Here is a 16,903-nt window from a genome sequence, read left to right on the forward strand (position 1 = left end):
ATTTTCTTTCTTTCATTCCTTTTTTTTTTTTTGGATTCAGAAGACATTTTATATATTGGTTACTTGTTATAAGATGTGACCCTTCTTTTTAGTGTCCGATTTGAAGGTTCATAACATAATAATCAAGTACAAATGTTATTACAATCATATTAAGACAAAATGTCGGCCACAATATTAACTTTTGTGAATGTGTTATATGTTTAGGTGGTCTTCTAAGATTGTCAAGCAAAGATCTTCATTTAGCAAAGTTATTTTAGTACTATTTATCATTTACTCCTGCTATGATTCACAATCAAATTGAACATTCTTTGTAAAAAATCAACGAATACGGATATAGTTTTTTATATATACAAAAAATGAAGTGAAACTTTAGAGAGAATAATAATTAAAAAAAAAAAAAGAAGAATAAATGAGGAGAAAGATTCAAAGTAGGTGAAACCTCGTAGTTTCCGTCAAAAGAGATTTCGATGAAAAGAACATATATCAGTTTCTAACTTACTGCATCTACTTGTGTTGTGCCAGTGGCTGCTTCTCCTTCTGGCATGATTGGCTATCACTATGAAACATTACTAACCTTTAACCCTAAGCCATTTTTGTCTGGTGTCTCCAATACTTCTGTCTTCTTACGTAGAACATATGTTACCTTTTCTGCCCTTGTCATGTCCCTACCCCTTTTGTACATTTCTCTTTTCTTGGCCCCATCTCATTTTCATTTTCCCTTTTCACAAAATGGTTACTCCACTTGCATTATTGACCAAAATGACCATAGCTACTTTCAGAAGATTGTGATATAATACTTCATACTTATATTCTTTTGCCTCAAATACTTTTAACTCTTTGGACAGAACAGATGGATATCAATTTGACATTGGTTTGACACAACTAAATAGATTTGTCAAACTTTTTTTGGATAAATGAAAACTTGTTGTATTAGGATCGCTAACTTGCTTAATTCAGCGGACAAGGAATTTCTTTTATTGTATCAATTATTATAGTACAACAATAATATCAATAATGAATCTCAACTATCTATTTAGTAAGTAATATATGCACAACAAAAATAACATTGATAATGAATCTAAATTTTCAATCTAACAATGCATTAACAAAAGAATGCATTTCCCTTGAAGTACATTGTTGCTAAATGCCAACGATTGTTGCCAAGAAGATATTTTAGTGAAAGATAGAATTTTAAATCCTTTTAATACTCCACAAAACATATGTAGGGACAAAATCTTGAATTATTAAAAAGGGCAATATGGGAAATTAGTCACACATAATTGAGCATATGACCCACCTTCTTACACCATGTACCTTGTTAAAATCGTCCCTTTTTTCTTCCTCTCTTTGAAACCATTTTCACCAATAGCCTAATATCCATGGCCAACCTAAACATCCTCTTCAAGTTATATACACTTGTTCTATCAATCTTCCTCTTCTCTTTCTCCATTTCCTCAACTTCAATCCATGACCTTCTTAGAAGTAGGGGACTTCCAGCTGGTCTATTCCCCAAAAATGCTGTAAAATCATATGATCTTGATGAAAATGGCCATCTTCAAGTCTACTTGGATAGTCCATGTGTTGCAAAATTTGAGACAAGGGTATTTTTTGATAGTGTTGTAAGAGCTAACCTTAGCTATGGTGGGCTAATTGGAGTTGAAGGTCTTTCTCAAGAAGAACTTTTTCTTTGGTTGCCAGTGAAAGACATCATAGTTTATGATCCTTCTTCTGGTCTCATCTTGTTTGACATTGGTCTTGCTCATAAGCAAATGTCCCTTTCTCTCTTTGAAGAGCCCCCTATTTGTAGTCCTCGAGGTAACCTTCTTTAATTTCTTCAATTCTTTATGTAGCTTTGTTAAATATTTATTCTTGATTAGTTTGTCATTTCACCTTTTACCAATTCAATCATCTGTTTTGCAAGATCCTGTTTTTACTTCCTTTTTAGTCTATTCCAAGAATTTCAATCTTTTTATAGTTGTAAACAATTTAACGAAATAATTTTATAGCCTCAAGCAGTAAAAAAATGTCTTTCATTTATAATATACACCTAAATATAATACTTTGAGCTGATATATACAGCGTAATTTTCCTTCGGCGAAGGAGGATGAACTCCTTTTGCCCTTCTAGCTCTGCCACTGCTCACAAGTTCCAAAATCTTTCTTTTTAGAGTTTGTAGTCAGTTAAACATTGCCAAATAAATTGGGAGAGAGGGAGTATTATTTTTGGCTATAGAAATGGAGCTAGTGTTACTAATTTGATTGGATTTTTGAGTATCTTTTTGTTATTGGACCTGATATTTGTTCTGTTCTACACATACCAGAAGGTGAAAAATATGAGTTTCATGTGTTCTAATGCTTAAATTTTCATGATAGGAAATGCAGGTTTGTTAATGGAGAATAAAGGAAGAAAGGAGTCTGGATTTCAGATTGAAAGATATAAAAAACTTCCAATCGGTGGAATCTGATAATGCTTTCAGTTTTGCTGGCTGTGTTCTTTCATTTTGGATGATTGATGAAGGCTTGAAGCTTCAAAAAAGAGAAGGGCAATGAGATTCTCATTTAGGTGCTTGTAGGGTTGTATAAAAGTGGAAACTAACAGTATAAAGTTTGGAAAGAGAAACTGAGAAAATTTTGAATTCTTCTTTTTTTAATAATCCTTGCCTGTTGAAAATTGATATACTATGAGTCATGAATTACCAAAAGCAGAGAAATATAATATCGTGTGAGCATATATAGTATACTTCAGGTTTTGCGTCTGTCCTAAAATAATTATACTTCCTATTCAAATCATTACCTGCTCTGTCTGCCACAAACATTAATAAATCCTGGCTTATTCTGACTAAAAAAATACTAGTGACACATATAACAAGACCCAATAATCAAAACAATGACATTCATGAACATTTTCGAATGACCAAACTCAAATTAATGTGGTCAGTATATAGTAGTAAAAAATTAGCATAACGTGTCAGGTGAATCAAGGGCGCTTTTAGCTTTCGGCCGCCGAAGAGGGTAAGTCAGCAAGTGGCGGAATCAGGAATTTGAACAAGAAATTTCACACTTCAATGGATCGAAGTAAGAATTTATATATCCGAAGGCGTAGTTGCTGTTTTGTTGTTGCCACAGAAAGTACTGGAATAATATATTACATAGACCGATTCATGTCAAAGATATTCTCCCTCCCTTCCATTTTATATGAGGGGAGTTGGAGTTTGAAGGTCAAATCAAATTGATTCAAAGTCCAAGTAAGGAATGGTCAAACGTAGAATTACATGTTAATTATGTGGTAAACTCATGGTTATTGTGCGTTGCTAGAGAGAAGAGGCAGTTAGTGCGTTCTAGCTGGCTCTCAAAAGACAGAATTATCCGTGAGTTAGACATAATATAACTTGTAGCTGGGGTAGGGTCACACTAATGTTTTGTACACAGGAAGAAGAAATGTGAAAAAGATGTAGCACCATTTTAATTTGTATCCATTTCTGTTGCACTGTGCATGATGAGGTTTACTTTGCATTGCTGTAATTGAATGACCTTATTATATCAATTCTTATTATGTGGGTCACAAAGATTTGTGATCTTTAAGCTTGAAAAGACCAGGGTGGTCCGTAGATCCATGTGTTAATATCAATTTTAGATTTTCCAGCCACTTGCATTGGGATCCACATGTTTGGTCAGATAATTAATTTTGATTGAAAAAGAAATTTGTCAAGGAAAATTGTACTTAGTAATTATTAAAATGGATTTGAAATTGATTGTATTAAGCTTCTTGACGAAAAAAGAGAAAACATCCTTACCTAAATCAGGTTTTGCTATTGATTGATGAAAGAATACAATTATGTAAGTAGGTGGTTAGAATGGTGTCTAAGTTTGTTCTGCACTCTCTTTTCAGCTTCCTATTTTTGTCCTCTATCTACAAAAAAAATACACAATTTCCATTATTGAAGTTTTGGATGTTATGTATATGGCTTTCTCTAGAGGTGAATCCTTTGCTGGTTAAGGACTCTTTTGTTTTGTTTATTGCATTATTGAACTTCAATTTGAATCTATGTATCTACAATTTCCAATTTTTAAGTTTACGATCTTACGTAAAATGGTTTTTTTTCTTAGATGTGAATCCTTATTAAGGACTCTCTCGTTTTGCTTTTCTTTTCATTTCTCAAATGAAAATTTTGGATTAGTTTTACGAATATTCATTCAACTTTTGATTTATTGTTCCTCTATCGTCAAACTAACTTTTGTAATGGAAACACATCTCAATTATGACTATATAATATATACAGTATCATATGAAATAGGAAACGTCTGAAAATACTGAACTTGGTCCATCTATAGGCGCAGCATATTGGCCCTGTCCTTAGCACAGGCGAATCTAATGAAGGAGCTAGGAGTTCATCCGAACCCAATTATTTTGACTTAAACTCTATATATGTAAAGAAAAATTCATTAAACAAGTACAAATAATAAATTTCGAACCGGTAAATTAGAGCGGACACGATAGAATTTCGAATCCCAACCCATAAAGTTCAAATTCTGAATCCACATTTAGCGTTAGGCATGTGGCCTGCTAGAAAGTTTTCCTTTGCTAGATGCAATACCAAGGTTAAATTCTCCAATCCCTCACTCAGCAATATGCTTAAAAGTACCCAAGACAAAGAGTGCAAGATACTATGCTGGTTTTCTCTCTGGATTGATGAAGCAGAGATTAAGGTCTTTTACTGATAAATGTGAAGAAACAAAGACGCTATAACTTTGTGAAAGTGAGAAACAATGCACATACTAATACTAAGTTTTTATATAAAAGTATACATTGGTAGAAGAATCGGTGCAGAAAAGCAGGTGTGAGGAACAAAATACATTATCCAGCCATCTAAAATGAGCAAACACTTTGTCATATATTTGAGTAGATCAGATGCACCTTAAATTTAACTCTGTATATGTATATATATTGGAATTGGAAACCAAAAGGAGTACAGAATTAAAAATACCGTGCGTCAACCCTGACTATGTTGGTTTCCTCTTCGTGTGACTCGAATGTAACAAAAAATGGAAGCAATAAGGGCAGTGGCAAATCCTCCAAGTATGAAGTCGCCTCCAGCCATGGACTTGTTGAAAGAGTGATGAGTCCTTATATGTGTGACTATTGGAGTTTGATCATCTTTTCCTTCAACCGGCGATGGACTTGGGACTAATGTCAATGTGTCTAATCTTCTAACAGCGTTAGCATTTTGCATCAACAACATTAATTGAGCATTAACTAGGCAAATGAGGAGAAATCTTGGCCTAGCCATGGGAAATATGAATATTGCTCCAATTGTGCACGCATTTAATCCTATTAATATAGAGGAAGACAGCCTTGAGAGATTGTTGTTCGTCTTAATATTATAAGAAGGGTAGGTATGCTTCCCATGACGGTCTTAAATTTTGAAAATTTAACGTGTAATTCGGATTTCCAAGTAGTCTTTTTTGGATTCTTGGACCTGTTGGAGTCTTGGAGATAGTTTTAACAGGGGCAGGTGATGCTTGAGGCAGGTTTATTTTTGGCAGTTTCTTTTAGCACGACAATGGTCAAAGAACAGAGAGGAAAACAAGAAACACAGTGGAACAACGGTCTTCCTATATTATAGGTAGAAGGTTTGCCATAAATGTCACTCTTCACACGTCTAATTTTGGTGTTTGTTGTCAATATCTTATTCGAACCCAATTGACACTTTGCTGAGTTTATTATTTTAACTGTTTCTTGAGCTGAAAGTGACCAAAAATGCTATTCAATGTTTCATATATAGAAACCAAAGGATATGGAGTCTGGATCCCACCATTAAGATTCAATTCAAAAGCACATTAAGTCAAACTTGACTGCATGAAAACGGAAAAGCGATAGATTTAAGATAGGAGAATTAAAGTAATTAGTAACATATGATATGTTGCTTCAGCAATATTTGAAATTAAAAAAAAAAAAAAAAAAAAAAAAAAAGAGTGCACACAAGCTCTTTTCAGACAATTAGGATCCAATGGATTATCATCTTTCAGTGATGGAAAACAAGATCGAATCCTTTTGACATCCATAACTAGAAACTACAGGCACTCTTGACATTTCTCCAAAAAATTTCCCGTTAGGATATAATATTGGTAATAGAGCACTAGAATGAGATTAATACTATTAGGGGATCTCAAAATCTATTTGATTAATTAGGGACTCATGCAATGCTAGTTTTTAATAGATTCCACGGATGATCTCCAGCAAGATATCTCTGATTTGATGAGCATCAGTTATTCCACCACGAACCACCTGAAATACGTAGAATGATAAACAAATCGTTGGTGTTATTATATTGCAGCACACACAGTATAAAATGCTAAGCAATATATCTTTTTACTGTTACAAAATCTTGATATCTTCAAACTTATTAAAAAGCTTAGATTTTTTAAAATATGTTTTCCCACCTCAACAGATGAAGTAACAAGAAGAGCTCCTTTAGAGGCAGTGACACTGGTGTCATTAAGATCAAATCCAAGAACATTCATTGCCTCCATCAGTTTAGTAAATCCACCTCTTTTCTTCTGGCAGACTATCTTTATCCAAAGCTTAGTTGGACCAATGTGAGCCACTTGAACTTCAGGCTGTTTTAGAAAGAAAAATAAGTTGTTTTACTGCCTAGTAAGTAGATTTGGAAATTACCCTTTTAACTGAAAGATTGTAACTTTGGTCTTATACATAAAGTTACCTACCTCTATGCCCCATTTACCCATCTCCTCTGCAGTATCAATAATCTCTTCATTTTTTGTCTCCAATTCCTCTCCATGAGTTGCCTCCATTTTTAGAAGCTGCTCACTTAAGTTGTCCACATTCATTTGTAGCTCCCTAATGTAAGTGATTGCATCAGTGATTATGGTTTCTTTTGTCATCTGAAATCGGATAAAAAATTTAAAGATTTTAGAAAATGGTTAAAAAGTCATTCTTTAGAAAACTGTCACTTGAAAATTTATTTATATAAAGAATGAAGGGTTTCGATTCATTGCATTTGTAATATTTGGGACCAATGAGCGCAATTGAAGAAGCCTTTCACTAAGTTTTTGACGCCTGTTTCTCTCAGCTTTAAGGTTCTTGGATTTGTATTTTTCATCTTCACCCTCAATTTTCTTCCTTTTGTCTATTCTCCCTCCTACTTCCCTTTCTTCAGATATGTTTGAATCATCAAATGATGTATTGGAGAATTCCATTTTAGCACACTTAATTACCATTTATGCAAAGTGAAAAGAGAATTGATATAGTATGTTAAAATGGATTCTGATCCTAAATTAGAAAGGAAATCTAAAGAGGGAGAATGATTAATGTTGAGTGCAGCTCAAAGAAGAAGCACTGCACTGGTTTTTGTTGTAGGCAGGCAATAGGTTTATATAGGTGCTCCTCACAGCAGAAACATTTCTTTGGTGGTGGGAATCTTCTTGTTGCAGTTTGTTGGGCATTTCCTTCTTGATCACAATGTACTTGGGGTGTTTTGAAAGGACTCATTTTTGGCATGAGAAAGAGAGAGTGTGTGTGGAGGTTCAGGCACTACAACCCTTTGCAGATTTGGCCTTTTAACTTTTCAATATTGCTTAACTAATGGAGGAGACTTATATTAATTCACCTTTGATGTTATGGTGAGTAAGATGAATTTAAATGAGGATTTCTATATAATCGACTTTAACTTGTGACAGAGCATTGTAACAATTATTGTTGTTATGTTGACGGACTAACTAGTATGGATTTAACAATGATTGAAAGATAAGGCCTTATATACCGCCAAACAACTATGCCTCAATACCAAATAGTTGGGATCAACTATCCTCATAGTCAGTGGCGGATCTAGAAATCTTACTCAGGGTGTTCGAAAAAATAAGTGGACCTAAATATACACTGTAATATATGTTCAGGGTGTTCAAAAGTTAATATATGTACATGCATATAAAATTTACCCTAAATATATACTGTAATTTTTTGCCCAGAATGTTCGGGTGAACACCCGACCTCTTACTGCATCCGCCCCTGCTCATAGTTAGGTTTTTTAGCTGTCAACTTACTACAACCCTTCTCCGTTAAGAGGACTCATACATAATACGCTATACGTTTGATTCTTACATAAAGGGGGGGGGGGGGGGGGGGGTTAAAGAGTGGCGGCCAACAAAAAAGAGAAAAAGAAAGTTACTATGGCCCCGTTTGTCCATAGATATCAAAAAAAATTCACTATTTTTTTTGGAATCTTGGAGTTGGAGTTGGAGCTGTGTTTGGCCATAGTTTTTGAAATTATAGTTTTTGGTGAAATGTAGTTGTAAAAAAGTGAAAAAATTGATTTTTTTTTTTAAAAATAAGTTTTTTTGAGTTTTTGGTATTCCGGAATACAACTTCAAGTTGTATTCGGAATTTTCATGGCCAAACGCTGATTCTGGAAAAAAGTGAAAAAAAAATTCAGAATAAAGTGAATAATTTTTATGGCCAAACGGGGGGCTGTGTACTAAAAAAGAAAGAAGAATGGGAGGCTGGCAATGTTGTTAGTTATGTTTATAACTTGTGGTTGTTACAAATATTACTGGCATTAGAAAGTACAAATGAGTGACCAAAGCTGCTTTAAGCTGGAATTTTGTTCTCCTTTCACTTTCTTACACCTGACAGGAATAACTTTTTTAAGTACAACTTGATTTTGTAAAGCATTAGAAAGAGTTTATTATGGTATTCCAAGCATCTATTGTGTACTTTAACCAGTCAAATTATAATGACTAGATAAATATCTTTGAACTTCACTTTCCATTTTCAGAATATATTTACGTGACATGTTCCACTTGGTAATCAAGGTTATCATAAAGCACGATATCGCAATTTTGTGGGTTACCTAAGAAAATGAGGGATTATTACATAAAATAAAGGGAAAAGGGTCAAATATACCCTTTTATTTTATTTTATTGGTTAAATTTACTCTTCGTTAGTTAAAGTGATCAAATATATCCCTCTGTTAGCCAAAGTAATCACTTATATCCCTTGTTTAGATGAAAACCCCCAAATCTCTTAAATTACCTGATTTCACTTAAATGACCTGATTCCTTTATTGACCCACCCCGACCTGCTTATCATCGTTCATCAAGCTTGAGCTTCTTTCATAGAGAAAAAAAAGCAAAAACGCACACCAAATGATAAACCTCAAAACCCATCTCAGATTTCACCGTTAAACCCATATTTGGATGAAACCCCCAAATCCTATTGAGTCGATTATACAATTTGTGATCGCACTTAGAAAGAAAGTGTTGTCAATTGTTCTGCAAATGAAATGGTAGTCTGATGTAATACGCTTTGCTTCAGCCTCAACATATAGTTCACTCTAGTTCTCGAATGTGAAAGCAAGGAAGGAAACAACGGAATAAATGAGCTCCAAAATTGATCACACACCCAAAAGCTCCAACACCTCTCTCTGTTGTTGCTTCTGCTATAAAAAGGTACACCATACACTTGATTTGCAACCATATACTGTTGAGGCAATGTATTATCCAACGGTGTTGGTTTTGGTTGATTGATTTCACTAACATTATTGGAGTGTTGTGAATTAGTACTACCATGAGTTTGACTCAAATTGACTGATCTTGAACTTGAACCTTGCTCTGTTGTGAAAATTGAGTAATCATGAGGTTGTTGCTCTCTGCTGCTCGTACTCGAACCACGGTGGCAAGGTTGATGCTGAACGGCTGAATTGGGTAATTATAAGGGCAGTGATAATAGCAGGGAATGAGCGGCAGTGGTGGTTGTTCAAGAAGAGGAGTCCTCTTTTTCTTCTTCTCTGTTGATCAGAACTTGAGCTTCTTCATGCTTTTTGTTATCTTCCAAAGAGAAGGAATAATGAGATTGTATATGGGTGTTATTTTGTACGGGTTAAAATTCATTAGGTGGGTCAGGTCGGGTGGGGTTAAAATCGGGTAATTTAAGTGAAATCGAGTCATTTAAGAGATTTGGAGGTTTCCATCCAAACAAGGGGTATAAGTGAATACTTTGGCTAACATAGGAGTATATTTGATCACTTTGACTAACGGAGGGGAAAAATTACATAAAGCACTATAGGAGGCCATCGTCCTTTTTTTCTTTTTTTTCTTTTTGAGTTTTTAGCCAAAATTATCCCATATCTATGGGAGCAAGTTTATTTTGATCCTTTAAATATAACCTTGAGCACCTTTAGAACCTTAAGTTTGTAAAATGGAGTATCTTTGGTCCAACTAACAGAATGAACTTAAAAATTAACGACGACTACCAAACAACACTACTAAAAACACGGAAAATATCAGTCGACTTTCACATCGACTCAATCAGTTTGATCTCATTTTTAATTTTTTCCAGTAAAACCAAGCTCGGTTGATATTTTTTTTTTTGCGCCTAAAGCTGGAAAAATAAAAAACTGACCAAGCTTATTTGGATATTCCATAACAATATTTTTAGTATAATGATTTTATTTAAAAAAAATTATTTCCAGAAACCAATTGAGCTCAGTTGGCCTTTTTAAAAAACCGACCAAAGAACCAACCTATCTTAGTCGATTTTCAATTTTCCCAAAAAATAAAATAAAATTGGGATTCGAAGCTGGTCGGTCTTGTTGGTCGATTTTTGCCGTGTTTTCGGTCTTTTGTTTCAAGTCCATTCTATTAGTTAGACCAAAGATGCTCTATTTTAAGAACTAGAGGGACCAAAATAAAAATGCTCAAGGTTATATTTGAAGTATCATGCTAGACTCACTCCTGCAAATAAGAGACCATAGTGGCTAAAAACTCTCTTTCTATCTAATAATTAATATATATATATATATATATATATAATAAAGCTAGGCATAAACAAGGTGATGTGACACCTCTCTATGACCACCATTCCTATTTATCTTTTTTCTCATTTTTCTCCTTATTTGATGTCCAAAAAATCTGCAAATAAAAAATTAACTACAGTACTCATTAACTCAATTATTGCATCCCAATGTGCTTTACTGGTACATTTATCATATCAAAGCGTTTCTTTCACGTTAGATAGTAAAAGCTCCATAATAACCTAGTAATTAATTGATGCTCTAAATACCTTGTAATGGATGGTGCTATTCCTGCAGTATGTAACGTCTGTTCACAAATCTGTATCCATAAATGTGTCCCATCTTCCCTCGTACATGATATAACCCACCATACTATAAATGGAGGCCAAGAATGTATCAATTTTCCAGCAGCATTTTGGGAGCAATTATAAAACTTATTTTATTTTTGGATTTTTGCCTGATATGATAACTTCAGAGATGCAGGTTCATAAGTCATAACGACGCAGTGAACATGTTTGTTCATGTTTTTGTTATAGTAAAGCGAGAATAGGTAAATCTTAACTTGACAGGATATGTGAAATATTAATAGTAGTTTTGTTTGGGGGTTTTATATTGCACTTGTGAATTTGATTGTAGATATTTGTTTCACTTTCATTTCCACTTATGCCAATCATTTACGTATAACTATTGCAGACTGTTTGATTTATTCATGCGAACCAGAAGAGACTCATCAATAAGGTATGAAAGTTTGAAGTTGAGTAGATCTATAAAGCATCTAATCAACTCAAGGTCTCAAGCTCTTAATTGTAAATTGTTAATGTCTGCAGAGTGAGACACATTTACTATAGACTAAAATGTTTAGATAGAGGCCAGTATCTACTTGAGAGTATTCAGATATATAGCTCATTCAAGGAATAAGTGTTAAGTATTTTGATTAACATTAATGCCCCATTTTGCGTGTGTGAATTTGAGACATGATGTTGGTGCTGGATATTCTATAGTTACTTTTGTAATTGACCTATAAAAGGACTATTATTTAGATCATTGAGTCGTTGACCATGAAAATTACGGTGTAGTCCAACTCTCAGTGCTAATACAGAGCACAGATTGATCTCTACAAATTCAAGATCCGAGACTCAGTCACCAAAATCTAAACAAATGCAAAGTTAGCATGTTTAAAACTGACCAAGCATATGGCTGATCCAGAGAAATGCTTCCCATAGACTTAACTCATTTTTCCGTTTTAATTAGATCACGAGAATATGTTATCTAAGTGTTCTTTTTTATATTTTCAAATATTTGATATTACTTTTTTATTCAAATATGTACTTTTAATCAACTTACAAAGACAATTTATGCAAAAAAAAAATATAAATGGTATGGATTCTTATTTTGTCGAGAATATGGAACTGAGAAAGGAACATGATTGGTTTTACTAACCGCAAAAATATGTATTGGTCTATTTCCTTACACAAATCTGAAAAATAAATTTGTATTTGATTTCAATAGTTATTTTCCAAATTTGTTATGTACTTCTTTTTAACGGTTGAGTACTACTAATATGTAATTAATTCGAAAGGCACTAACTCAAGCAAGAAAAGTTGAATGGGTGAAGAAAGGTTATATTTTGATCAAAATAAATGTGAGTTACTTTTTTATCAAAATAAATGTGAGCGACTCTATGTAAATTATTGAATCAGAATGTTCATCAACTTCCCTTTTGGTTAATATTGTGTTCATGTTAATGAAACGATCTTAACTAATTACTAAAACAATTTTACTACAATAGAATTTGCCGTTGAAGTTTAGTCGTTATAGATTATGCAAAAATCAAGTACTATTAGAAGATTAAAATCATTAAAGTTAGAGGAAAAGGTCCAAGTGTTAAAATAGCTTTTAATATTCTAATATTTTAAAATATTTTTATATATTTAATGAGGACTTTTATGGCTGCCGATAAGTTTACTAGTTAACAATAAACAAAAGCATTCGGGAAAAATTATGTAAACAAAAAAACGACAGTTTGATGACCATAAGGTAAGAAATGGAAAAGGATCAATTGGCAAACTGTTAGTAGCGCCAAAATAAGCAATCAAATGTCCACTTCTCTCCGGCGTCTTCACCAATAACCACAAAGCACCCACCATTACTCGTTCAACACCCACCACCCAAGCAATTGTAGACTCCTTCAAAATATCATCAGAATGCCCCAACTTCCGACGCGAATGCTTCCATTACGAAACCGCCATTCGCCAACTTATCAAAGCCAAACACTTCTCCGGCATCATAGACATCATCGAACATCAAAAAAGATACCCAGATATCCGTAACGAGTCTTTTGTCAAAATGTATACTCATGCACGTCAACTGTTCGACGAAATGCCTCAACTAAATTGTCCCCGCACTGTCTTTTCCTTCAATGCCCTTCTCGAAGCGTATCTTAAATCGGAGAGATATAATAAAATTGCTGACTTGTTTCGTGAATTGCCAACGAAATTGTCCATTGAGCCTGATATAGTATCGTATAACACCGCGATTAAAGCCTTGTGTAAGGTTGGTTCGTTGGATTCTGCTGTGTATTTGATGGATGAGATTGAAAATCATGGGATTAAGCTGAATACTGTGACTTGTAACACGTTATTAAGCGCGTTTCATGAAAATAAAAGGTTTACTGAAGCTGAAAGTTTGTGGATCATGATGGAAAAGAGAAATATTGTCCCTAATCTATGCAGTTATAATATTAAATTAATTAGTTTGGTTAAAGCTAACGAGGTTTCAAAGGCGATTCAGTTCTTCGAGGAGATTGTTAGTAAGGGTTTCAAACCGGACCCGTTCAGTTATAGTGCTATGATAAAAATGTGTGTGAGAGTGAGGAACCTGGAGGATGCTAAAATGTGGTATGAGAAGATGATGCAAAGTGGATGCCTTCCGGATTATAAATTGTTTACGACGCTTACTACTTTTGCTTGTAGCGCCCACGATTTTGATTTTGCACTACATTCACGCAAAGGTATTCATAATAATGTAATGCAGAGGGTTGTCAATGGCTTGGTTGAGCATTCTAAGGTTGAAAATGCGAAAGAGCTGGTTAAGTTGGCCGAGTCTTACAAGAGCTTCCATTACGAGCTTTCTTTGCCTTTGCATATCTAGTTGTTTCAGCTATGTTTAACTCTTTTGATAGTTTATTTGAGCTTGTAACAAGCTTGATCTTGCCTTTATATGAAATGGTGAAAGGTCTGAGGAATATGCTCTGTAGAAAATTTAGGTTGTTGCATTTAGGTGAAGTATGTTACATTTTGACTGTTAACATGCAATCAAATATGAGGATCTAAACATCGGTTGTGGTTCCTATAGTTCTCTTGAAATAGTAATAAATACTAGTAGCTTGGATGTCGAGATTCTGTGGATTCCTATTTGTCGAAGGAAACATACTTACAACATGGAGAGAAGCATTTTTAAAGGATGCTAGTTGTGGACTTAGATGTTGATATCCTTGCCTTTTATGTATCTTGAGTTTATTAATGTTTGTTGTCATAAAGCAAGGTAGTTTAGGCCATTTAGAAAGGTAAGGTATTTGTGACTAGTGGTGTATCCAGAATTTCAAATTTTCACTAGTAGTTTAAAATACCGAGTTTCAGACATACCAAGAGTTCTAATTTCAAATGACTGCTTTCATATTTTTTTGTTTCTTAACAGTAGCATTTGAGCCAGTTTGAGCGCACTTCAACTGTTTACCCTTAAAAATTCAAGTAATTGCATGGTATTCCTTCAGATGGACTGCTCTTTAATTTTTACCCTTCAAAATTTAAGAGAGTTGGCATAACTTGTGTATATTATAATGCGTGACAAAAATTAAAGACCAGCACAAAAAGGGAAAAAAGTGCAAATGACCCTTAAAAATTGAAGGAATAAGGCTGGATCATTTAAGACCCATACTCTGGACCGGAGCCTTCATACAGAAGAGGCCCAGTTTCCTAAATGGTTTTAACCTGAATGACCAGAATCTTTTAACGCCGTTTTTCACATGTCTTCCTCTTGTTCATCCCTTTATCGCCGGCTTCACGGCCTCTTCGCCGTCAAGCTCAAAACTGACAAGCCTAAAACAACCTCCTTAAAATCCAAACAACAACTTCAAACCATTGTTGACAACTTCAAAAAATCATCGGAATCTCCTAAATTCCGAGGGCACCACTCCAAATATAAAACCGCCGTTCGTCGCCTTGACAACAATTATTCCGCTATCCAAGGCATTTTTGAGCACCAAAAGCAATACCCTGAAATTACTAATGAGTTCTTTGTCTCCCGTCTTATACTCTTATACGGTACAGCAAAAATGTATGAACATGCCCGTAAACTGTTCGACGAAATGCCTAACCTAAAATGTCAGCAAACTGTTTTTTCTTTCAATGCCCTTTTGGAATCCTGCATAAGGGCAGAGAAGTACGACACAGCTAGAGAATTGTTTCGGGAATTACCTGAGGAGCTATCGATAAAGCTTGATGTAGTGTCTTATAATACTTTTATTAAGGCATTATGTAAAGCTGATTCTTTGGATTCTGCTGTAAGCGTAATGGATGAGATGGAAAATCAGGGAATTAAACCTGATAAAGTGACTTTCAATACGCTTTTGAACGCGTATCTTGATAGTAAAAGATTTTCTGAAGCGGAAGATTTGTGGGTATTGATGCAAAAGAAGAATGTTGTTGCTGACTTGGGGAGTTACAGCGTTAGGTTACGAGGATTGGTTGAGAATAACAAGGTTAACGAGGCGATTGAGCTGTTTGATGAGATGGGGAAGAAAGATATCATCCCAAATGCTTACTGTTATAACACGATGATCAAAATTTATGTGGATGATAGGAATTGGGAGGAGGCGAAAGGATGGTATGACAAAATGGTGGAAAATGGACGTTATCCGGATAATGCAACATTTGAAATGCTCATTCATTTCGCTTATGACAAGGATAATCTTGATTTTGCACTTGCACTGTGTAAGAAAGCTTTGGATTCAAAAGTTACTGTTCGTAATGCAACAATGCAGAGGGTAGTCAATGTCTTGGCTGAGCATTCTAAGCTAGAGGAAGCAATGGAGCTGGTGAAACTGGCCAAATCATATAAGCGATACCGGTATATACTTTCGTTGCCTTCGCTTCAATAGTTATGCATTTTATGTGGTAGTTTACTTGCAGTACCTTTTTTTTTTTTCTCTCCGAAACTATGTTTTTAGGATCTGTCAATGTGTTTTATTAATTGCCCTTAAAGATTGAAGATCTGTCAATGCTTCAGTTGATCATGTAAATATTTTGCTTATAGCAATTGTGGTCCATTATTACATGTTGACTGACAAAATCTATCAAATCGAATGTACTAGTCTTATGAAATTAGGCTATTTTAAAGAATTTTTTCCTGGGCCTGAGCCCTGAGGTATATAGATATCATGAGAGCTTCCAGATCAGCTCAGAATGGTTAGTAGCCCTGGCAGTAACATTATTAACTAAAAATAGTTTTGTTATAGCACAATGGGCACCCTTGAACTAAATCTGTCAACCGGTTTAACCGGAACCAGACCGGTAACCGGTTAGGGAACCGGCCGGTTTTCGGTTAAAAAACCGGAACCGTTTAACCTGTTCCGGTTTACCGGTTTGAAACCTCAAACCGGAATCGGTCCGGTTCAAAGTCTCCAAAACCTTTTTATTTTTATTTTTTGTATTATATATATATATATATATATATATATTATAGTATTTATTAGTATATTATAAGTATATTTACATATGTTATACAAGTTTATAAATAAAGTTTAAATAAGTAAAGTTTAAATATTTATTGACTAACAGACTAATACAGAATATACGTGTATACATATATATATTAAGTTATATCATATATGCTTAAGTTATAGTGTTATACTACATATACCTAAAATATAGTAAGAATATATGTATATTTATCAATATATAACTTATATATATATATATATATACTTAGTATATTTTAGTTATTTTTCAAATATATAACTTTTTAGTTTTTAATTTGAGTATATTCTAAGTATATTTTAGGTATATTCCTAACTTAATAAAAGCAAAAATATGAACA

The 16,903-nt window shown here is 34.1% G+C and overlaps 4 protein-coding genes across 5 annotated transcripts; 3 read left to right on the forward strand and 1 right to left on the reverse strand.

Annotated features, from left to right (window-relative positions):
• Window positions 1-1,283: 1,283 nt before the first annotated feature.
• Window positions 1,284-2,737, forward strand: LOC132623819 (uncharacterized). Of its 2 annotated transcripts, none has more exons than XM_060338633.1 (2): window positions 1,284-1,815; window positions 2,382-2,737. In XM_060338633.1, the coding sequence occupies exons 1-2, from the start codon at window positions 1,380-1,382 to the stop codon at window positions 2,462-2,464; spliced, it is 519 nt and encodes a 172-aa protein (XP_060194616.1). In that variant the 5' UTR covers window positions 1,284-1,379; the 3' UTR covers window positions 2,465-2,737. The 2 variants fall into 2 exon arrangements, with proteins under 2 accessions (XP_060194616.1, XP_060194615.1); XM_060338632.1 differs by having other exon boundaries at window positions 1,288-1,815; window positions 2,373-2,737.
• Window positions 2,738-4,662: 1,925 nt separating this feature from the next.
• LOC132623821 (transcription factor DYT1-like) lies at window positions 4,663-7,558 on the reverse strand. The gene is made up of 3 exons (XM_060338634.1): window positions 6,726-7,558; window positions 6,441-6,617; window positions 4,663-6,285 (listed from the first exon to the last, which is right to left on the reverse strand). The coding sequence occupies exons 1-3, from the start codon at window positions 6,900-6,902 to the stop codon at window positions 6,211-6,213; spliced, it is 429 nt and encodes a 142-aa protein (XP_060194617.1). The 5' UTR covers window positions 6,903-7,558; the 3' UTR covers window positions 4,663-6,210.
• Window positions 7,559-12,895: 5,337 nt separating this feature from the next.
• LOC132622917 (small ribosomal subunit protein mS78 (rPPR3a)-like) lies at window positions 12,896-14,214 on the forward strand (the record flags this gene model as incomplete). The annotated part of the gene is made up of 1 exon (XM_060337604.1): window positions 12,896-14,214. A coding segment is annotated over one exon (1,062 nt), but the record flags the coding sequence as incomplete, so codon positions are not given.
• A 503-nt stretch (window positions 14,215-14,717) lies between these two features.
• On the forward strand, window positions 14,718-16,139 carry LOC132622916 (small ribosomal subunit protein mS78 (rPPR3a)-like). The gene has a single exon (XM_060337603.1). It carries the CDS (start codon window positions 14,832-14,834, stop codon window positions 15,963-15,965), a length of 1,134 nt encoding a protein of 377 aa, XP_060193586.1. The 5' UTR covers window positions 14,718-14,831; the 3' UTR covers window positions 15,966-16,139.
• The last annotated feature ends 764 nt before the right edge of the window (window positions 16,140-16,903 follow it).

Source organism: Lycium barbarum, chromosome 12 (genome assembly GCF_019175385.1).
Source record: "Lycium barbarum isolate Lr01 chromosome 12, ASM1917538v2, whole genome shotgun sequence".
NCBI lineage: Eukaryota > Viridiplantae > Streptophyta > Magnoliopsida > Solanales > Solanaceae > Lycium > Lycium barbarum.

Coding starts and splice junctions, on each gene's coding strand:
- LOC132623819 (XM_060338632.1), top strand. CDS start 1,380: ATGGCCAACCTAAACATCCTCTTCAAGTTATATACACTTGTTCTATCA. Junction 1,816..2,372: donor CCCTATTTGTAGTCCTCGAG/GTAACCTTCTTT, acceptor TTTTCATGATAG/GAAATGCAGGTTTGTTAATG.
- LOC132623821 (XM_060338634.1), bottom strand. CDS start 6,902: ATGACAAAAGAAACCATAATCACTGATGCAATCACTTACATTAGGGAG. Junction 6,618..6,725: donor TGGGTAAATGGGGCATAGAG/GTAGGTAACTTT, acceptor TTTCTAAAACAG/CCTGAAGTTCAAGTGGCTCA. Junction 6,286..6,440: donor TTGTTACTTCATCTGTTGAG/GTGGGAAAACAT, acceptor TACGTATTTCAG/GTGGTTCGTGGTGGAATAAC.
- LOC132622916 (XM_060337603.1), top strand. CDS start 14,832: ATGTCTTCCTCTTGTTCATCCCTTTATCGCCGGCTTCACGGCCTCTTC.